Raw genomic sequence first — 24,544 nt, 5'->3', positions numbered from 1 at the left:
TAGATATATTTGGGATATACAGAATCATCTAAATTTTATTTTATATGCTTACTGACTAGAGCTCTGTAAATCTTACCTTTTCTGTATGGAGTACCATTATATCATTTTTCACAAAATGTCGGTATGGCTCTATGGTAAAAAGCCAAGTTCATAATGGTAATTTTTTCTATCTCTGGGCAAAAAGAAACAGTGCAGCTATTCAGAAACTTGTCTAATCTGTAAGAAGAGAATTGTAACTTACAGAGTAACAAGGAAGACCAGGGTATATGTCACATGGTTCCCAATAGGTCGAACAATAGGTTCAACTTATTGAAAGTGATTGTCACAGGAAGAGATGACCACCAGATCTCAACAAATCTGACTGCAGGAAGCGGCACTCAGAGAAGTAGAACCACTGGGCAAGATAAATCATCTCTTCACATGTGAAAATTTAGTAACCTTACAATTTAGTAAACTTATTTACTGAATGTGTGGACATCTTTCCATATCATTAATGAGGATTTTCAATCACTAAGTTAAAGTTTTCACAGTATGACAATATATGGATATACCAAGTCTTTTCAAAATCATTCATGATAACAGCAGAGATAAGGAGAAGAAAAGTTATTAATAAAGAGTGTTATACAGTTCACTAACAAAATTTCTTCTGGGCAGTTTTATGTTTGTGATGTTTGTCACCTTTTTAAGTTGTAATTTGTGGTGCTTTATTTTCTTATTTTAATAAAGTAAATAAAATATTTACTTTTTTACCTAATAAAAATAATAATCACTGTTATAATTTACAATCATATCGTCCCTATAGGAATTTCAAACTATATGGAAAAACATATAGGTCTCCTTCCTCCCAGTTCTACCCCCACTCCCAATGATTAGATATCTTTCCAGATCCTTGTTTGTGCATCTGTATATATGATATGAAGTACAGAATTTTGCTTCAGGTCCGTTTTATGTGTGTGCCTGTGTATGCACGCAAGCATGCATATATGTGTGCTCATTTGATACCTAAAAGATTTCATGCCATAGGATATTGTCCTCCACTTTTGTTTCTCCACTTAACAAACCTTCTTGGAGTGCTTTCCTTATGAGTAACAGGGCCCTAAGTACAATTTTGCAAGTTGTTGCCCACACAAGGACACCAGACTAAAGTGAGAACTCCTGGGCAACCATGTTTTACTAGTCAAGCAGTGAACCTGGTATGAGGCTGTATCCCTCCAAAGGGCCACAATTTCTGACTTACATTGAAGAGATGACTAGGTTACTTGTGGATGTGTCAGTGCAGGTGAACCTACCTTGTATTTGTCACTACTGGGTAGTGTTCTAAGAAATAATGGTACTGTAATTTATTACATTAAACTGTTTTCTACTGATGGCCACATAGTTATTTCCTGTTCTTTAGCCACTAAGAAAAAATAATATTTCAGCAAATAGTATTGGGCATACTAATTTTATTTTTAACTGTAAAAAGAGTTGAGCTTAATTAAAGAAAAATACTAAGAATTATATAGTGGTAGTCCTCAATATGATGGACATCTGAGGAACACTGGCCATTATCAGAACAAGTGTGAGAGGTAAAACTAGAAAAGCTTACAGAAGCCAGGCCAATACAGACTTTTTTTTAAATTAGGTCATATATTTTTATGGAAGAAATTTTTATTTTTTTCTCTCTTTGTTATCCACACCTACAGAAATACAATAATAATATTCCTGAAAACAGTTAACAAAATTTTAACGTTAAATGGATTTTTTTTCTTGTTTTCTAACTGGGAAAAGTCATGTCTCCTTAAATATCTGAGCCCAAGGACAGAGTTACTGAGAATTGTTTAAAAAAAAAAAAGTAAACACTACAGAGATTTGCAGATATTAAGTCGGCATGATGATACAGAATAATCAACCCAGAAAGGCTAACTTTGTATCTACAAATGTACTAAGTGACCGTGAAAGTCTGTAATCAACTTTAGCACTTAAAGACTGATTTCATACGGTCTACCAAATTATTTCAGTAGAAATTATATCCCGCTCCCCCAAAATGGGCCTTTAAACCTAGTGGAGGAAATCGTCCTCAGATTTCCCTGGAATAGAAAGGAATTGCTGCCCACACAGTTCTCTTCCCAGTTCACACCTGCCACTTCTGAGCACTCTGTAGAACCAGCTGCATAGAGGTTCTTTGGAACTGTGCAGGAGACTGTGTAAACAATTTACAGCAGTCCTAGTTTAAAAATGCTCTGTCTGAAGCCTCGTTGAAGTTTAAAAATCCAGCAAAGGAGAGACCAGTTTTCTTCACCATGCTTTATAAATGGGAGGAGAGACATAGGAAATGAACACACACACTTAAGATAAAGCTATGATGTGAGTATCAGTTAAAAGATACCTTGTAGTAACTTTGAAGGAGGATATTATTTATCATTCTCTGTCATCAAATACTAAAATGATATTGGCACATGCTTACTTACTTGCTGTTAATTAAAGATAACATGTAAAAATTTTGTGGTTGAACAGACTGTATATGGCAAATATATGGCCAAAATATGGCAAATAGAAGATAATTTCTGGTTTGTTTTATTATCTACCTCTTAACCTACATAGGTTTCATCTTGAAATACCAGAATAAAAATTAAAGTTGACTTGCTTAACTTGCCTAGAAATTGTGACATAAGATAACTATATTTTCTTTAGCTTCTGACTGGCTATTCAGATGAAAATCTTCATTGCTTCTGAAGAAAAAAAATTAACAACTTTCTGGTTCTTTAAGCAGGATATTATTTTAAGAAAGGAAAGTCTAGAGTGAGGAATTTATTGTCCAATGAAATGTATAACACTAATACGAGATTTCATACTACTCCAGCTGGCTGCAGATCAAATAATTCAGAATGAAGTTGGGCCAAGTCTTTTGCTAAAAGGTCCCTTTCTACTGTGGGTGAACGAGGAGTATTACCAGCCCAGAATAGCCAGTAAGATGCGTATAGAATCAAAGACAGTGTAGGGGCCAGAACCTTGGATTATGAATCAGGAAGTCTTAGTTCTATTCCTGGCCTAGCCTTTAATTTATTATGGCTGTCTCTGTGATGCCACAACTCATTGACAAGTAGAACATTCAGGCAGTGCTAAATTTGCTGAGCCAAATGTCTACTACTTGGAAGCATTCAGGTCTTTTAATGAATTTTTTTGATTTTCTTCCAAATGCTTGGCATTAGGAAAACAGAACCCCTGCATCTCTGGGGGCAGCATCCTTTTCTCTGGACTTCATATTTGCCCAGTCTGTAAAATGTCTGGTAATTTTTACCTCTCCCGTGTCCCCATGTGTGTACTGTGTCCTGTATTGTTCAATAAAGGGCATCTGTAGGAGGGTTGGAATTATCTTCCCCAGATAGAAGAAAAGAAGAATAGTGGAGTCTCATGTTCAGAGAATTCCTTCTCAGAGACCTGGAGAGAATGACTCCCTAAAACCCTGTTTATCTCCCCCAGATCCTCCAGCTCTCCCCCAGTCCCTCTGCCCAGGGACTAAATAGCTATTGGGGGTAAATAAGGAACATCTTGCAGATTTCCCAATGGAAACCGTGTGGGTTGGCCATATTAGGCTTTTGACAACAAATCAAATGGGACAGTTTTCTCCAAATTTCCGTAACTATCCACTGCTGAGCTTAAGAAAGAAATACAACTGGAAATTTCTTCCGCAACAGTGACATATATTATCTGTACCTTGACAACAGCTAGTTACACTGTCAAGACAACAGGATGTTTCTGTTCTTACTGCATATATTGGGGAAAGGAGACATATATCACACTGTTGACTCAAGGTCAGCTCACAAGCAACTAAATAGCTTTTCCTCATTAAAAAAGCAAATCATGGCAATCGCATTAAGAATAGCCTATTCATGTTCTAAACAGGCACTTGATTCTTAACTGTGTTAAAGAGGGTGTATAGAACATGGGGAAATACTTGCCTACTCTGCCCTGATCAGACAACATATAGAGTAATGTATTTAATTCTGGGCACCAACCATTAATTGGGTCACTGACAGAATTATGTCATATGCAGAGAAGAGTAAACAGAACTAGTGAGGGTTTGAAGACATGCATGAGAAATCAGGGGAACTAAGGATGATTCACCTAGAAAAGGAAGAAAATAGGCAAAACAGACCAGAGTTCTTCAAATATTTGAAAGACTCTTTCATGGAATAGACACCACTTTATGTCGTCTAGCTCTGGAGGGAGAAACTGGTAAGTTAGAGGAAGACTCCGTGGCATTTCTAAACATTTGACTAAATGTTTAAATAAAATTTGACTCCGTGGCATTTCTAAGCATTATAACTGTACAAATATGAAATAGGTAGCTTCCTAGGGAAGAGTGTATAGCATACAGGATATGGTTAGGAAACCTAGCAAATTATTGTTAAAGTATGAAAGAATTAGCCCAGAATGCAAAATTTTTGACATTTAATTGTGGTTATTGGTGTTCTTCCAAAACATAGTTTCTGTATATTGGAAGGAATGGAATCAGGTTGCAGGAGTTGAGGAGAGTGTAAAGATACCTAAGTGGCATTAATTTAATAATTTGTATCCATGAAAGGACAGCAAAGTGGAATATTGGAAAGAGACCAGGACAGGGAATTGGGAGAGATGGGCTCTATTCTATTCAGTTTTGTTAATAGAGAAGTAATCTGGACTTAAAACTCCCTGGAATTCACTTTCTTCTGCAAAGTCAGGACACTATGGAACTAATAGCCATGGTTCTAGAGTTCTAGATTTCTAAAGTCTTAAATTTTGAAGAAAACATCCATCATGAGTTACTCAAAGAAATATGTTTGGCTTATTGTCAAAAATACAAGTATAAGAATACATTAATTATAATGAATTTTAAGGTATTTTATGAACATAACGGATAGTTCAAGGAAGGCAGATAAGTGAGAACTGCTAAGAAAAAAGAAGTCTCCAGAAGAACACTAAGTTTAAGTCTACCATTTAGACTAAACTCTGCTCGGGCAACAAAAGCAAAAGTTAAGGAAAGTAAATGCATTAAGTAACTAGAGTGCATTATTTCAATATATTATTACATGGATTAAACCATAGTTACAGCTATTGGTCACCAGCTCACATAAGCTCACAAGAGAAAACCTGAAGCATCTCTTCCAGTTCTGCATTCAGTAATGTCTAGTTTGTAGCTGGAAACCAGCCATGGCAATATTTATGTCACAGAAAAATTGACCTTTTTTCAATTCAGGACTTTCTTTCTATGTGCAATACAGTTTCTAGACATTTACCAACATACCACTCCCTGCTTCCAAGAAACAACTTCCCCAAGAGCTCCTTCTTCTTTCGCTTTGATCTCAAAATATGTACAGCCATGTTATGAAAGTATTTTTTTTAATCTACTGTAGTTAGCACACAGTGTTATATTCGTTTCAGATATACCATATAGTGATTCAACAATTCCTTGTATTATTTATTGCTCCTCAAGATAAATGTGCTCTTAAATTTGTTATTTCCTTGTAATTATCACAATGTGGGTACAATTCAGGTTGCAGGGGGAGAAAAAGACTATAGGACTAGAAAATAATCTTAAGATAAATTGAACTATTTATCATGTGATCAATGTGACTATTTATCATGAACTATTAATCATGTATATAAAGTAGGGTGAGGTTTCCAAAATGTTTAGTTGTCAATATGTGGTAAGAACCCTAAAAGTATAAAAGGCATAGTAGATCACTTATTTGCTGGCACCCTCCCAATGGCCCCACTCAAAGAATAAATTGGCCTCTTTACGGTGACTTATAACAATATAATTCAGCTCGTATTTCTGTTCACCCTCATTGTGCTAGCACTCATTCCTTTCCCTGTCACTCACCTTCCTGGTGTTCCCAAGCTTTTATCAGATCCTCTTACTCATCCAACTAATTGCTGTCTTAGCATCTTGGTGTCACTCAACACCACGTAGAATACTAATTTCCCAATTCTCCTCCTTCCTTTCTCCCCTTCTTCCTTCCTTTCTCTTCTCTCTTTTTCCATCTCCACCTCCATCTCTCTCTTCTACCCTATTCTTTTTCTCCCGATCATGATTTAGCCCTCACTTCCACAGAAAACTCTCTTCCAGCCACCCTATACCACGTGGGAAACCCCTCTTCGGTGATTGTGTAGTTTCTTTTTGTTTGTTTGTTTTTTAAGATTTATTTATTTGACAGAGAGAAATCACAAGTAGACAGAGAGGCAGCCAGAGAGAGAGAGAGAGAGAGGGAAGCAGGCTCCCTGCTGAGCAGAGAGCCCGATGCGGGACTCAATCCCAGGACCCTGAGATCATGACCTGAGCCGAAGGCAGCAGCTTAATCCACTGAGCCACCCAGGCGCCCGATTGTGTAGTTTCTTACCCTATTTATTTGCGTCTTACACTTGTTCCTATATGAAACCATTCTACTCATGAATTTGTTATTATCTGTTGTTTTTCTTCTCATGGTTGATTATAATATTCAGGAAAGCAGAGATTTTTTTTTAAATCTCTTATTCACTGGTCACTGTCTAGTCCCTTTAATGGTGCTTGGCCCGTAACAGCTATGACCGCAGGAAAGAAGGAAGGAAAGATGGGAGGGGAGAGAATTTAGTGTTTTTGCCTCAATTTGAGTGGGTTATTGAAATACCAAAAACTTCATTAATAGGTAGCTTGATTTATTAAGAAGTCAGGGATGATAAGGAAAGCATGAAATAAAAGTTTCACTATAGAAGTCAACCTAGCCAAATCCTGCAAATATGCAGCTCTGTTTTCAAGCATGAGCTGTGTGCTGGACTTCAGCCATGGACTTATGAAAGGTTAGAACAGTAAAATATTAATATCTGGGCTTTAAAAACAAAGACAATAAAATTCACCCAAGGCATCTGATTTATAGTCAGCTCTATTTTGTGAAGTTTTATGAATGTATAACACAGGATACTGGTCTGTGTACTGGCCACATCAGGCTAGTGTAATGCGTGGTGAATAAGGAAGCATCCAGGAAGGAAGGGGAAAGCAATAGGCTTATTTCTCTAAAGGAATATTGTAGACCAAGGATGTTTGGTTTTATTCGTTTTGGCAGAGCATTTGAAATAATTTGATGCGCAGCCCATGGATTTGAAAATGTTTTTAAAGCAAATCTCAGCATCCAGTTAATTCAAAGACAAATTGTTTCTGAGACCACTGCTGGTAGGGCTAGGACAACTCATGATATACTTAGTATTAACTTAGTAGGTGGAAAAATATCAAGATATACTTTCTAAGGCTTTAGGAGATGTTATTTTACTGGCTTGCATTGATTTCATATTATTCCTGAAAACATATTGCATATGCAATGTATAATTTGACTCATCTGCCAGGTAGAAAAACATAATTTTTGTGCTTGAGGATGTTATAAATGGGAAATGAAAATCACACAAAAATATATGTGGTTATAGAGATGCAAAGAACATTGTCTTGCCAAACCCAACTTTGGTTTAAAAAAGAAGGAAATTATACAAGCAAATATATTGGAGAAGTAATTAAGAGGGTGTCGCGCCTTCTATTAGTCAGATTTTCCATCTTCTGAGAAGAGAATTCAACTGAATAATCTCCAATATTTCTATGATTCCATTTTAAGATAGAAGCAGGATTTTACTATAAAGCTCTTTTGATTCTTTTGTTACTGTATTTTTGGTTTTTAGAGAGTGGACAATTGCACACACAAGCAGGGTCGGGGTGTGGACAAAGAGGGAGAGAGAGAAGATCCCAAGCACTCTCCAGCCCCATTGTGGAGCCCACCACGGGTCTCGATCTCACAACCCTCAAATCATGACAAATCATGACAAAAGCCAAAACCAAGAATCAGGCACTCAACTGACTGAGCCACCCAGGCACCCCAATAAGACTCTTTTGAATAAAACAAAGTTCTATAACATTGAGGGATATGATATATAGTAAAGTTTAAAGTCTGTTTGCAAATATCCTGGACATTTTTAAGCATAAAGCATAAAACTTTATGATGACAAGAGTCTGTAATTGTGTCAGCCTCATTACATGTTTTAGACAGCAGGGACGATGAAATGAAATGATAACCACAGCACAACATTCTGAAGTAACTAACACAACAAAAAAAAATCTTAACTTATTCTCAAAAGTGATGTCTTTGTGGAAGTATGACTCTTTCAATTTGGCATTAGTCTGTTAAACCAAACACAAGTTCAGCTTACCCAAATAACTTATAGTTAGCTTAATTAATGATTCTTCTAACAACTTAATTCAGTTCTTTGACATCTGGAAAATGATGCTCTATAATATTAATAATCTGCTCTATCTCTTTGGGTACAGAGACCCCTATAGAATTATTTAATCCATGAAATTACCCTAGTAAGTCCTTGTTCTTTGGGAAACCCTTCTAATGATATCCAGAGAATTTAGGGGATTGAAAGAAAAATCCCCAAAACAAAAGGTCTGATTCAGGCAGTCCTCTAAGTATCCCACTGCCAATACCATCACCTGCTCCCTTGTACCCGCACTCCTCAGTCTTCTGTTGTGATATATTTGTCCTTTGAGGTCTTCACTGGTTCTCCTTTCAAAGCTGATTTTACCTAGATAAATATCAAAGACAGATGAGAAGATGGTAACATGAGTGACAAATGATGATATTCCTCAAAAGGGCTAGCCCTGAGTCTATTATATCTCTCACTAGATTTTGCTTCTGAAGAACCTTACGGTGCTTTCCATGGCCTTTTTACCCCTCCCAGTGCCTTACCCAACCTTGATACCTTACACAACACACAGGGAATCTGGAAGATTCCTAATATTAATTGACTTGATTTGGATATGCTATAGTAAGCAGTCATGGCCAAATAACTACATATGGTTAATGAGAAACTTTGGGTATTCCTGGAAGCAACAATATTTCCACAAACATATCTCTGTATTACAGAAAATTTAGAATAAGTAACTGTGATCATTTATAAAAAGATACACAATCGTGGGGGCTCTTTTCAAAAATGTGTGAAATTAGAAGAAGCTTGAAAAGAAATATTGAAGTAGCAGTAGGCAAATGGCCCCATGCAAAAACAAAACAAAACAAACAAAAAACACCCTGCCTACTACACAGACTGAAATCCTGCCTTCTTTGGTTATTTTCCCATTTTTTAAACTATACTCAGAAATATTCTTCCAAAAGTATTCTCTTATATGGATCCCCACAAACAGTTATTAGTATGTCATAGTCGGTTTGTACCATGAAAAACGTATTGTATAACTTTTCCCAAGAATAATGAGCTGAAAGATAGTAAATAAATATCAGTACTCACTGATGCTTTACTTCTTTTTCATTGCACTTTTTTCCCAGAAGATGTATATTTAAAATTCAAGTAAAATGCTTCCTTGGCAGTTGGTTAGTATCTTCCCAATGAAGAGCCCATTGATGATACAGAATAGAACTTCCTTGCCCCCTTGAGTAGAAGGCTGTCTATTATTCAGTGTCCTTTTTGTCACATTGAAGAACAGGGAACTTTTTATTCTTTCCAAGAAATGGCCTTTCAGATTCAGTAACAACTTGTTCTGTTCCTCAGGAAATAAGAGAAGATCGAGATAGGGCGCGGCTGGACTCCATGGTGCTGCTAATTATGAAACTGGACCAACTTGATCAGGACATTGAGAATGCCCTCAGCACCAGCTCCTCTCCATCCGGCACACCAGCGAACCTGCGGCGGCACATTCCTGTGAGCTTTCCTCTTTCGACTTCTTTCCCCATGAGAATGCTACCTCTGTTTCATACAGTCCCTCTTGCAAATGAAACATCTTTGATGGGAGCACTACCTATTTGTGACCCTGATATGTGTTCTGTAAAGATCTCTTAAGTAATTCTATGCTTGATGCAATATTATTTAAAAGAGAAGTATGATTAAAAAGGAGATGATTATCGGTTGGACAAAAAAGAGGGTCACCAGGGGAAATTATGTTTCCTAAAGGTCAAAACATCTTTACTGTAGTCATTTCTCTCATTGTCCATCTCCTCTGACATCCTGTGAATACCATTAGCAATGCTATGTCTATGTTGTTTAGTATTTCATTTCCAGTATCCCACAAATTTACACTGCATGTAGAAGATGCCTAAATATTTGCTGCTTGCACTCATGCATTCATGGATGTTTAATTAGTATAGCTCTATCATTGATTCTGAAGTTGTTCAAGACCTATTCTGACTATGGGGCAGAACTCTTCGAAGTAAAAAAACAAAATGATAGCTAACCTTAGCATATGCTAGGTATTATCCTAAATGATTTATACATATTAACACATTCATTCCTCACATTTTCAAGTGAGTGAACACGGAGAAGTTTGTAATCGTGTGTGTCAGAGCTGGAGTACATGCCCAGGGAGCCTTGATCTAGAGCCATGTCATTTAACCACTACACCACGGCTTTTTCTAGTTCACTATGGTGGATATCTTAGAGCTTAAGAAAATGATAGATGATCGGTCACTGGAGAGAGAGAGAGAGAGAGGAAGAGGAAGGAAGGAAGGGAGAAAAGAAGGGAGGGAAGAAGGGGGAGGGAGGGAAATTAGATGCTTCAACTTAAAATCTGGTAGAATAAAATCTTTGTTTTTGCCTCTGATCTTCTGGATGATTTTTTTCTTACCCTTCAGGATTCATCTCATTTCATCTTTATGGTGAAATCTTGCATACATCTCCTTCTGTCTTCCCATAGAGAATCAATTACTCCTTCCAACAAAAAGGGTATTTTCATCTTTCTTACATATGAAGGGTTGTAAAACAATTGTACTCAATTTACTTTTAAAGCCACAAATAACTATATTTTTCCATAAGAGGTAATGTTTAGTAGTTCACCATGATGTAGGCACAGGATACATTTTTCTCTTTGGAAGTTGTCTGGTAATGATTGTTAATATCTCCCTATCTTTTTAATTTCTCCCCTTTTCCATCTGTATTGAAATTTCCTCAATCCCATGTATTTAGAGGAAAAAACTGAACCTAGATTTCTGCTGAATGCAGCTCCATATTGTCATCTCCACCTCAGAAAGCAGGACAGCTCTTATCTGCTAGGTATGTTTCTTTGTTCAGTGGTAAAGACAAAAAAAAAAAAAAAAAACAGGAACAATGATTTTAGGATTCACCTACATCTACATCTCCTGCCTCCATTTAAAGTATAAACTGTATTTTAACTACATGCACTATCTCATGGAATATCACCACCATTACTGAGCAGTGGTTGATTATATGAATAAAGATCTACTTCAGTTCAATATATATTTCAGTTTTCAGTTCAGTATATCCTTGGAATCGGCAAAATAATACCATAGAATCCTTATGAAATTCAGAGTTTGCAGGCCTGGGTTCAAATACTAGCTCTACAACTGAATATCTAAGAATACAAGAAAATTACTTGATTTCTCAATTTCAAGTTCATGCGAAAAAAAAGGCAATATTATTTCCTATCTAATGGCTTGTTGGGAGAAGTAAATGAAAGAATATATGTTAAGATATATTACCCAGATCTGGCACAGAGCACATATTTAGAACGTGTTATTCCCTTTCCTTCTCCCCTTGTATTCACACCAGGCACTGGGCTAAAGAGGAATAAGCCTGAAGTGCTCAAAACAGCTTTGTGGTCTTTTGGTCATCCCTTACTCTTTATTTCTCTTCATTGGTATTTAAAGCTAATTTTAAAATTCTCTCGTCATTCAAAATTTTTTCCAACAGGCGCTTTCTATTTCTTTTGATAATTGCAGCATGGACTAAAGGAATTATAGCAGCATGATTATGACCTTGATCACCTAGCAAGGAGCACTGTCCCAGATTCAGAGGAGAAACTCCCTCTTTCACACCCTTATACTCCACTGTGAACTCACAGTTTAACAGGAAGACAAGACACAAAAAGAAACAGTCATCTCATTTTGAGATTATTTGTGAGAAAATGCTGGAGTGAGCTTTCTATCTATAATAAATGGTATAAAAAATAATAAACTAGAGTCTTTAATAAATGGTTTGAAGATGGAAGAATAAATAAAATAAGAATAGAAATTGAAACAGAATAGAAATAAAGATTTGAAGGAGGCTGACTTAATAGAGACTTGCAAGTTGGCTATACGTTGGTGGTTTACCGCAGCCCAGGGTCTAGTTTTCTCCTCTGAAGTCCAAATACTTGATTCTGTCGAAGTGCCCACTTCCTGTCAGTCTCATAGAGCTGCAAATGGTGGTTCATCTCATGGAATGAATGCAAGTAGGAAATAGAGAAGACAGTAGTAGAAGACAATAGTATTTACTAAGTACTAACATTTAAATATATTACTTCATTTACTCTCAACAATCTTAAAATAAGCTGAGCTTCAGAGAAGAGTAATTTACCTAAGGTTGTACAAGCGGGGAGTGGGGAGTAATTTACTGAAAGACAGGTGGTAAGATTTATTTCCACATATGTTAGACTTAAAATCCTGTGCTCATTCCACTATATTATAACTCTTCCCAAGATGGAAATTGTTCATTCATAATGGAATAAGTGCCATTTCCAGAACCAGAATTACCTTTTCTGACAGATGAAGAACTTTTTTCCTGATAACAAGGTATTCTGAATATTAAATTACTAATTGTGCTTGAATTAATGTATAAACAAGGCAATATTGATAATATATTTCGGTATTTCATCTATGCCATTCAAGAAGTTTAAGACACATACAACCCAGAATCCATTTCACTACCTTTAACTGAACCTCTAGTACTCTTCTACAGTATTTTTTGGCCTTCCTGGACCTTTTCCCATAGTCTAAGGCAGCTATTCAAAAATTTTGCTATTCTCCCCAAACCCTACCCAACTCTTACACCTATCTCTTAGCAAATATGCTTGCATTCCTCCTTACAGAGAAAGTGGACCATTGACAGGAACTTGGCAGCCTCACAACTGTAAATATCTGTAGGTACTCCTTTTCTTATCTCTTTTCCTCCTATGTCCTCCCCTATGAGCCAAGCTCCTCTTCACTCAGTATATATTTCGTGATTTGATTCTTGTCTATTGCTCCATCATTTCTCTGCAGCTCATCTCCTGTCTGAAAAATCCAGTAGTAACTCCTCAGTCTTCCGCTGTAGCATTTGATACAATTGCATATCCTCTCATCCTTGGATTTCACAACGCCCTGGACTTTTGGTTCCTCTCTTTCTTTTCTTTCATATCCTCAGAAGTTACTTTTCATATACTAAAGTGACTCTTTTTCCTATATTTACCCCCTAATTCTTATTTCTAGATTTTAGACTCAGTTCTATGTCTGACAATATTCTCCCTGGAAATTATCATGGATTACATGATATTCTTCATATTTAGGGTCACCAATGAGACCCTTTTTGCTATCTCCATATCTGTATATCCAGTGGATCACTAGCTATTTCTTTATGCCATAGTTGTACTGTGTATGCATCTCTACTATAGCACATCATACTGTATTCCCTGCCATATTGGGAACTACTCCAAGATTTTTCTATTTCTACTGCCTGGCACAGTTGAAACATGGGGTAACAGTGATGAGTGGAGCCTCATAGGGAGATGATGTGGAAGATGAATTATACAAAATGAAGATGAGTCAGGGAAATTATTAGATGGCAGTTGTAATGATAATTTAGGGCTTGTTAACCACGTGGTTTGGGCATGGTAGCAGTGGACAAAGAAAAGAAGGAATGGATGTAAAAGATTCTGAGAGAGCTTGCATGTGATTTCTCATAGTGAAGAGAGAGCAAACAAAATAGTAAAGATTTGTACCGAATTACATATTTGTGACCCCCCCTTAAATCACTTTCGTAGTTGTGTTTTAAGCCCCCAGAAGAATATCACAACTATATAAGGAAGTTGAACTCTGGGATCTGACAAATATGACTTTTAATGTCAGCCATGCTGCATAATGTGAATTTGGTCAAATTACTTGCCTTAACTACAACATCTGTCAAGTGACGATGATAATACCCTCCATATAGGGTCGGTAAATATTGAAGCAGGTAAATGATGTATAGCATTGTCTTTAAAAGATAAAAACACAATAAAAGGTAGATTTTTAAAGTGTTTCTCAATTTTCCTCAGAACTGTTGTATTGTTAGAAATGTAGAAGGTTACCCTGTTAATCAGCAAATCAAATTATAAACAGGAAGGTCATATATAAATGACTTGTAAATTACCTGCTACTTACAACTGTCAATTTGATGTTGATTTAATTTGAAATTTTGCTTCCAATTAGGATGGCTTTTATTTATTTTTCATGCTTAATTGCTCTGGCTAGGATTTCCTATGTTGAAAAAGAGTGATGGGGGTGGGCGCCCTTGTCATATTCCTGATTTTAGAGGAAAAGTTTTCATTTTTTCACCATTGAATAGGATGTTAGCTGTGGCTTTGCCATACATTGTACTTATTATATTGGGATATATTTCTTCTATACACAATTTGGTGAGAGATTTTATTATGAGAAGGTGTTGAATTTCATCAAATACTTTATCTATTGAGATGATTATATTTTTATTTTTTATTCTATTAATGTAGTGCATCACATTTGTTGATTTGTGTATGTTAAACATGTTTGCATCCCATTTGATCATGGTGTAACATGCTTTTAATGTGCTGTTGAATTTTGTTTGCTAAAATTCTGTTGAGAATATTTACATCTATATCAGGGATATTGACCTGTAGGGTTCTTTTTATTATTTTTTTGTTTTTTTTTTTCTTTTGTTTATCTTACAGTGTCTTTATCTGGCTCTGGTATCAGAGTCATCCTGCCTTGTAAACTGAGTTTGGGAGTATTCCCTTCTGTTCATTTTTTTGGAAGAGTTTGAGAAATATTGACATTAATTCTTTAAATGTTTTATAGAATTCCTCAGTGAAACTATCTGATCCTGGCCTTTCCATTGTTGGAAGATTTTTAATTCTACTTTAATCTCCTTAATTATTGGTCTGTCAGGATTTTCTGTTTCTTCATGATTCAGTCTTGCTTCATCTTTTTCTTTTAATTTCAACTTTATTAAGGTTATAATTATTAAGGTATAATTTATAAGTAAAATTATAAGCTATTTAAAGTGAATATCATGGTGATTATATATATATATATATATATATATATATATATATATATACACACACACACACACACACACACACACACACACCACTTGTGAAAAGACTTCCATCAGCCAGTTAATGAGTACATCCATCACTTAACATGTTTACTTTTAGGGTTTGTTTGTTTGGTTGGGTTGGTTGTTTTGTTTTGTTTTGTTTTGTTTTGTTTTGGTAAGACGAATATTTTAGTTCTATTCTCTTAGCAAATTTTTTTTTTAAAGATTTCATTCATTTATCTATTCTAGAGAAAGAGAGTGGGTGGAAGGCAGGGGGAGAGGAGAAAGAATCTCAAGCAGACTCCACACTGATTGCAGAGCCCAATGTGGGTCTCAGGCTCATGACCCTGAGATTATGATTGGAGCTGAAATCAAGAGTCAGATGCTCAACTGACTGAGCCACCCACACACCCTCTCTTAGCAAATTTCAATTATTATTTTTTAATATAGTCTTATCAACTGTAGTCACCATGTTTTACACTAGATCCTCAAACCTTATTCATCTTACAACTGAAAGTTTGTACCCTTTTAACCAACCCCTCTTTATTTCCATCCTTGGGACCTTTCAGTGCTACTGGTGATTTATAATTTCATAATAAAAAACTACAAAACTACTTTCATTGTGAGGACTAAGAAAGGGATGTTAATATTTTTCAGTCTAGCTATTTCTTAAAACAATATTTAATGAACATGTTTACATGCCAGGAACTATGATATATCAATGGAAAAGACATATGAAGTCCCTACTCTTGTGATACATAGATTTTAACAAAGAGAAACAGTTGGGTGCCTGGGTGGCTCAGCAGTTAAGTGTCTGCCTTCGGCTCAGATCATGATCCCAGGGTCCTGGGATCAAGGCCCACATCAGTCTCTCTGCTCAGCAGGAAGTCTGTTTCTTCCTCTCCCTCTGCCTCCTGCTTTGCCTGCTTCTCTTTCTCTCTCTCTGCCAAATCAGCCAATAAATAAAATCTTCTAAAGAGAGAGAGAGAGAGAAACAGATAAGATTAGAAACATAGATGAGTGGAGAATGGATAGGGGGACAGATGGATGGATGGATAGATAAATAGGATTATGAATGGATAAAATTTATATGTGTTGATAAACAAGGTGATAGATGATAAAATAATGACATACTGTGGAGGTTGAAGGGAAGAAAACTCCTTTAGCTTGAAATGTCAATGAATATTCAAGCCAAAATCTGGTTTGACAAGAAAGGGCCAGCAAAGGGAAATTCTAAGACAAGAGACAAGAAAGACATAGTTCCATCTCTAGAAATCAGTTTAGTGTTTTAGAAGAACTGAAAAACAACAACAAGTATGGCTAAAGCCTACCAAGAAGTAAGAGAATTGTAGAATATAAGGCTAGAGCATATAAATGCAGTGTAGATGATATTCAACCATATGAGCCATGAGAAGGTTGAGATGTAAAGAGTAGGCGCAGAGGTTATTTAACTCATAGCTTTCTCAGGTTATAGTTATAGACTGAAATGTGCCTCTGCTGCCTCCTCTTGGGATTCCCCTCACCTCCGATTTTCCTTTGTGCTCTCAGGCTACCTTATAACATAAACAGAACATTTGATGGATTAAATGCACTGCTTTTGGAGAGATTACAATGTAATTGCATTCACTCAGCAGACATGTCTTATATACGTACCATGAGTTTTAAGATATCTTAATGATACTAATAATAACATGTACTTTGCATATATCTTGTGTAATCCTCTTGAGACTCTATGGATGAATGCTATTATTTATACCTCCTTTTCTTTTTTAAATTTGAGTTTGGTTTGACTTGCAATTTTACATTAGTTTCAGTTGTACAACTTAGTGATTTGACAAGTTTATGTATTTTGTTATGTTCACCACAAGCATAGCTATCATCTGTTCTATTACATTGCTATTCCAGTATCATTGACTATATTCCTTATGCTCTGCTTCTATTCCCATAACTTAACACCTGTATATCCCTCTCCATATTACCCATTTTGCTCACTACCCGCCTTTTTTCCATCAAGCAACCATCAGTATGTTCTCTGTATTTATAGTCATGATTCTTCCTGTTTACTCACTTTTCTTAGATTCCATTTATAAGTAGAATCATGTGGTATTTCTCAGTCTGACTTATTTCACTTAGCAAAATTCCTCTAAGTCCATCCATGTTATTCAAATGGCATGACCTCATCCTTTTTTATGGCCATGAAATATTTCATGGCCATATATATGCATATATCACATCTTCCTTATCCATTCATTTGTTGATGGACACCTAGATTGCTTCCATGTCTTGGCTGTGGTAAATAATGCTGCAATAAGAGGGATGCATATATCTTTTACAGTTAGTGTTTTCATTATCCCTGAATTAAAACCCAGTAGTGGAATTACTAGATCACTAGATAATATATTTATTTTTAATTTTTTAAGGCATCTCCATATTCTTCTCCACAGCAGTTTCACTAGTTTACATTCCCATGAACAGTGGACAAGGGTTCCTTTTATTCCACTTTCTTGCCAACAGTTTCTGTTCCTTGTCTTCTTGATTTTAGTTATGATAACACGTATGGGGTAAAATCTCATTATGGGTTTGATTTACATTTCCCTGATGAATAGTGATGTTTAGCATCTTTTCACATGTCTATTGGTGATATATGTGTCTTTAGAATAATACCTATTTAAGTCCTCTGCTCATTTTTTAATAAGTTTGGTTTTTTGTTGTCAAATTATATATGTTTTTTATATATTTTGGATATTAAATATATCATTTGCAAATATCTTCCCTCATTCAGTCAGTTATCTTTTTTGTTTTGTTGATGGTTTCCTTTTCTTTTTTTTTTTTAAAGATTTTATTTATTTTTCAGAGAGAGAGAGAGGGAGAGAGAGCGAGCACAGGCAGACAGAATGGCAGGCAGAGGGAGAGGGAGAAGCAGGCTCCCTGCCGAGCAAGGAGCCCGATGTGGGACTCGATCCCAGGATGCTGGGATCATGACCTGAGCTGAAGGCAGCTGCTTAACCAACTGAGCCACCTAAGCATCCTGATGGTTTCCTTTTCTGTGCCAAAACTTTTATTTTTATGTAGTCCTGATACTTTATTTTTGCTTTTGTTTCCCTCGCCTTAGGAGACATACCTAGAAAAATGTTTCTGTGACTGATGTCAGAAAATTACTGCCTGTGTTCTTTTCTTTTTATGGTTTTGAGTCTCATTTAGGTATTTAATCCATTTTTAGTTTATTTTTGTGTATGGTGTTAGAAAGTGGTCCGTTGTCATTCTTTCGGATGTAACTATTCCATTTTCCCAGCACCATTTATTGAAAAGACTGTCTTTTCCCCCATTGTTTATTATTGCCTCCTTTGTCATAGATTAGTTGACCATTTAAATGTGGCTTTATTTCTGGGCTCTCTATTCATTTTATTGATCTCAGACTCTTGGTTTATTTTGTGCCAATACCATACTGTTTTGATTACTACCGCTCTATAGTGTAACTTGTAATCTGGGATTGTAATACCTCCAGGTTTGTTCTTTCTCAGGAATGCTTTGACTATTTGGGAGTCTTTGTGGTTCCATACAAAAGTTAGTATTATTTGTTCTAGTTTTGTTAAGAATGTTGTTGGTATATTTGTTAGGGATTGCATTGAATGTGTAGATTACTTTGGGTAATAAGGACATTTTGACAATATTAATTCTTCTAATCCATAAGTACAGAATATCTTTCCATTTTTTTGTGTCACATTTAATTTCTTTCATCGTGCTTTATAGTTTTCAGATTTCAGATCTTTCACCTCTTTGGTTAAATTTATTCCTAGGTATTTTATTGTGTTTGGTGCAATTCTAAGTGGTGGTGTTTTTTAGTTTCTCTTTCTACTACTTTATAGTTAGTGTATAGAAGTACTACCAATTATCAGGTATTAATTTTGAATCCTGCCACTTTATTGAAGTTATTTATACTTCTAGTAGGTTTTTCATGGAATTTTTAGGTTTATCTATGTATAATATCATGTCATCTGTAAATAGTGACAGTTTAATTTCTTCTTTACCAATATAAATGCCTCATTTCTTTTTCTTGTCTAATTGCTGTGGCTAGGACTCCTAGCACTATGTTGAATAAAAGTGTTGAAAGTGGACATTCTTGGCTTGTTCCTGATCATAGAGGAAAAACTCTCAGTTTTCCCCTTTGAGGATGATTACAAGCACAGGGTTTTTCATATGTGGTTTTTATTCTATTGAGGTATGTCACCTCTAATCCCATTTTGCTAAGAGTTTTTATCATGCATCAATGTTGAATATTGTCAAATGCTTTTCCTGCATATATTGAGATGATCATGATTTTTATCCTTCAGTTTGTTGAAGTAATGTATGATGTTGATTGATTGCAAAAATGAACCATCTTTGCATTCCAGGAATAAATCCCACCTGATCATGGTGAATGATCTTTTTAATGCATTGTTGTATGTGGTTTGCTAATATTTTGTTGAGGATTTTTACATCTGTGTTCATCAGGGATATTGATCTGTAGTTTGTTTTTGTTTTTTGTTTGGATTTTTTGTTTGTTTGTTTTGTGGTATCTTTGTCTGGTTTGGGTATCAGGGTAATGCCCACCTTGTAAAATGTATTGGGATGCTTTCCGTCCTCTACTATTTTTTTTTGGAATCATTTGAGAAGAATAGGCATTAAGTCTTCTTTAAATGTCTGGTAGAATTCAGTTGTGAATATATCTGTTCCTGAACTTTTATTTTTTGGTAGTTTTTTTAAATTGCCAACTCATTTTCATTACATATTACTGGTCTTTTCAGATTTTCTATTTCTTCCTGGTTTATTTTTGGAAGATTGTATGTTTCTAGGAATTTATCCATTTTTTCTATTGTCCCATTTGTTGGCATATAATTTTTCATAGTATTCTCTTATATTCCTTTGTATTTCTGTGGTGTGAGTTGTTACTTCTCCTCCTGATTTTATTTATTTGTGTCATTTCCCTTTTTCTTCTTAATGAATGTGGCTAAGGGTTTGTCAATTTTGTTTCCAAAGAACCAGCTCTTGTTTTCATTGATAGATTTATTTTTTAGCTTCTATATCATTTATTTCTTCTCTGGTCTTTATTACTTTCTTTCTTCTGTTCACCTTGGGCTTTGTTTGTTCTTATTTTAGTTCCTTTAGGTAGAAGGTTAGGTTTTTTGGGTTTGTTTGTTTTTTTTATTTCTTGAAGTAGGGCTGTATTGCTTTATATTTCCCTCTTGGAACTGCTTTGGCCTTGTCCCAGAGATCTGGGAGCATGTACTTTCATTTTCATTCGTCTCCATATATTTTTTATTTTTTTTTATTCTTTGATTGTTTCATTGATGTATTGGTTGTTTAGTATCATCATGTTTGTTCTCCATATGTTTGTGTTTTTTCCAGTTTTTTTTCCTTGTGATTTGTTTCTAGTTCCATACCACTGTGGTCAGAAAAGATGCATGGTATGGCATCAGTCTTCTTTAATTTATTGAGGTTTTTTTTATGGCCTAATATGTAGGTCTATTCTGAAGAAATGTTTCATGTACACTTGAAAAGAATGTGTATTCTGTTGTTTTGGGGTAGAATATTCTGTATATATCTGTTATGTCCATTTGGTCCAGTGTGTCATTCAGAGACATTGTTTCATTATTAATTTTATCTGGATGATCTATCTATCCATTGATGTAAATGAAGTCTTAAATTTCCATAGTATTACTATATTACCATCAGTTTTTCTCTTTATGTCCTTTAATAGTTGTTTTTTGTATTTAGATGCTCCAGTGTTGGGTGTGTAGATATTTACAAATGTTATATCATCTTGTTAAATTGATCCATCTATCATTATATTTTGCCCCTCTATGTTTCATTAGTCTTTGCTTTAAAGTCTGTTTTGTCTGATATAAGTATTGCTCACCTACCTTTTTTTTCTACTTCCATTTGCATGGTGAATGCTTTTCCATCCCTTTCACTTCCAGACTATATGTGTTTTTAGGTCTGAGGTGAGTTTCTTGTAGGCAGAATATAGATGGGTCTTGTTTTTTTATCCATTCTACCACTCTTTGTCTTTTGTTTGGCATATTTAGGCCATTTACATTTTAAATGATTATTTTTATTTATTTAAATTCAATTAGCCAACATATAGTACATCATGAGTTTCAAATGTAGAGTTCAGTAACTTATCAGTTGCATGTAACACCCAGTGCTCATGACATCATATGCCCTCCTTAATACCGAACACCCAGTTACCCCATCCCCCCAGCCACTTCCCCTCCAGCAGCCCTCGGTTTGTTTCCTATAGTTAAGAGTCTCTCATGGTTTGTCTCTCTCTCTGATTTCTTCCCATTCAGTTTTCCCTTCCTTCCCCTATGATCCTCTGCACTGTTTCTTATATTCCACATATGAGTAAAACCATATGATAATTGTTTTTCTCTGATTGACTTATTTCATTCAGCATAATACCCTCCAGTTCCATCCACCTCAACATAAATGGTAAGATTTCATCCTTTCTGATGGCTAAGTAATATTCCATTGTGTATCTGCTTTATCCATTCCTCTGTCAGTGGACATCTGGGCTCAATTTAAAGTAGTTATTGATAGGTATATAACTTATTGCTATTTTGAAATTTTGTTTGCTGGTTGTTTTTGTAGTTCTTCTTTGTTCCTTTCTTCTCTTACTCTCTTTCTTTGTGATCGATGAATATCTGTAGTGTTTTGTTTGGTTTTATTTCTCTTTATTTTTTGTGTATTTATCGTAGGTTTGGGGTTTGTGATTTTCATGAGGTTCATATATAACATCTTAAGTTAATAGCAGTCCATAGTCCTATGATGTCATTTCAGTTTAAACAGAAAGGAAGGAAGGAAGGAAGGAAGGAAGGAAGGAAGGAAGGAAGGAAGGAAGGAAGGAAATTTATAGGTTGTTATATTTTATATCTTTTTATTCATATTTTTCTTATGTCTAATTATAGCCATTTCTTTTCCACTTAAAAAAGTTCCTCTAACATTTCCTGTAAGGCTGGTAAAAAGTGGTGATAAATTCCTCTATCTTTTGTTTGTCTGGGAAAGTCTTTTTTACTCCTTCAAATCTGAATGATAACCTTGCCAGATAGAGTATTCTTATTTATAGGGGTTTTTTTTCTCCCTTCAGTTCTTTGAATATATCAGGTATGTCACTCTCTTCTGGCTTGCAAAGTTTCTATTGAAAATGTAGCAGATAATCTTACAGGTTTTCCCTTCTGGTAACTTTCTGTTTTTCTCTTGCTGTTTTTAAGGTACTCTCTTTATCTTACCTTTGACATTTCAATTATTATGTGCCTGGCATGGACCTCCTTGGGTTAATCATACCAACTCCACACATAAGAAGGGAAATCATCAAGATTAGAGCTGAGATCAATGAGGTAGAAACCAAAGATACAGTAGAACATATCAATGAAACTAGAAGTTGGTTTTTTGAAAGAATCAATAAGATCGATAAGCCACTGGCCACACTAATCCAAAAGAAAAGAGAGAAAGCCCAAATTCATCTTGTTTGAAATGCACTGTGCTTCTTGGATTTAGATATCTATTTCCCTCCTAGGTTAGGGAAGTATTCAGTTATTATTTCTTCAGATAAGTTTTCTACACCTTTCTCTCTCTCTTTTTCAAGGATCCCTATAATGTGAATCTTTAGAGGCACAAGATATTGTCCAAGAGATCTCTTAGTCTATCCCCATTGTTTAAAATTATTTTCTCTTTTTGATGTTAAGCTTGTATGCTTTCCATTATCCTTTCTTTTGGATCACTGATCTATTCTGTATCCTCTCATCTACTGTTAATTCCCTCTAGTGTTTTTGTTTTTAATTTCAGTTATTGTATTCTTCAACTTTTCTTGGTTCTTTTTAATATTTTCTGTTTCTTTTTGAAGGTCTTACTGATCTCTTCCACTCTTTGTCTAGCCCAGTGAGCATTATTATGATCTTTAAATTCTTTATCAAGCGTATTGCTTATGTCTGTTTCATTTACTTATTTTTCTGAGGTTTTTTTCTTTTTCTTTAGGAGCATATTCCTAGCTCCCTAGTTTGCTTGACCTCCTTGGTTTGTTTCTATGGATTAGGTGAAACAGCTGCTTCCCCTGAAGTTGAAGGAGTGTTATTGTGTATGGTATACCTTATGCAGATTGTGTGTGCTGTGACTCTTACTGGTGGGCCAGAGCTGTGGCTGTATATGTTAGTTATTTTTTAAACCGTGGCTTTAACAGAAAAGAATAAAGAAAAAAGAAAAAGAAAATAAATAAAAGAAAGTAGTGAAATAAAAGAATAAAAGAAAAAAGAGAACAAGAAAGAACAAAATAAAAAAGAATAAAATCGAAACAAGACAAAAGAAATTTTTAAATTTAAAAAAAAATTAGAGGCAGTACCGAAGGCTAGGGACCTAATCAATACAGACATCGGTAATATGTCAGATCTAGAGTTCAGAATGACAATTCTCAAGGTTCTAGCCGGGCTCGAAAAAGGCATGGAAGATATTAGAGAAACCCTCTCGAGAGAGTAATTAAAAATTTTAAAAAACAAAACACAAAACCATGGCTGTCTTGTTTCCTATGCCCTAGGCATAGTGTGACTGCTATAAGCTGGTGGACCCTGGTATCCTTTAGACCACAGACTCTCTATGACCACTGGACCCATCAGTTATGGCTTTATCACCTGCCTGGTATGGCATTAGGACCCTCCATTTATGATGTCTGAAACTTCTCCTCTTGGCAGCCAAATCCTGCTCTGGCCTAGACTTTTAAGGTTGAGGGGGAGAGAGCATTCCCACAGTTCCTCAGTCCTTTTAAACTCTGGCTTCTCTTTTCTGTGCCTCAGCATGGGGCTGGTGTGAGTTGCAGACTCTGGGCTTCCTGGAGTTGCAAACTCACAGACATGACCGCACACTCCCATTTTGGTGTTTGGATCTCGCTGCACTCCAGGCTTTTAAGGTGGGAAGGGAATATAAACCGGCTTGTGCTCCAGCTCCTCTGACCCAGAGAGCTTTCCTGCAGCTCCTCTGCACTTGGCAGAGTTCTAATTTTCTGGCTAGTTGCTCTTTTAAACCGTGTTTTGTTTTTTGGGGTTTTTTTGTTTTGTTTTGTTTTGTTTTGTTTTTTCTTCTGTGCCCAAGACAAAGGAGCCTGTTCCTGGTGCCTCAGTGCTGTTCCTCCCCACTGCCATTTGCAGTGTTAGGAATGGAAGTTCCCTTTGTTACCATCCATCTTTCTTGCTGTTCTCTTGCCCTGCTCTCTGTGTTTTGTTGTTCAGTAGCTAGCTGTTCAGTCAGTTTGTAGTTCTTCACAGGAATTGTTCTATTAATAGGCGTAGTTTGGTATGTTCTGTGGAGAAGGTGACTTCACAGTCTTCCTATATCACCGTCTTTTTTTTTTTTTTTTTAAGATTTTATTTATTTACTTGACAGAGAGAGATCACAAGTAGACAGAGAGGCAGGCAGAGAGAGAGAGAGGGAAGCAGGCTCCCTG

General features: G+C 35.7%; 1 protein-coding gene across 1 annotated transcript in view; it reads left to right on the top strand.

Annotated features, from left to right (window-relative positions):
• DLC1 (DLC1 Rho GTPase activating protein) overlaps window positions 1-24,544 on the top strand; it is a 413,181-nt gene that overhangs the window by 91,022 nt on the left and 297,615 nt on the right. The window contains exon 3 of the mRNA XM_059384365.1: window positions 9,544-9,693. Within this exon, the coding sequence (XP_059240348.1) occupies window positions 9,544-9,693 (150 nt within the window). The remainder of the gene's footprint in view (window positions 1-9,543; window positions 9,694-24,544) is intronic.

Source organism: Mustela nigripes, chromosome 18 (assembly GCF_022355385.1).
Source record: "Mustela nigripes isolate SB6536 chromosome 18, MUSNIG.SB6536, whole genome shotgun sequence".
NCBI classification, from domain to species: domain Eukaryota; kingdom Metazoa; phylum Chordata; class Mammalia; order Carnivora; family Mustelidae; genus Mustela; species Mustela nigripes.
This window is presented reverse-complemented; position numbering and strand designations above follow the sequence as displayed.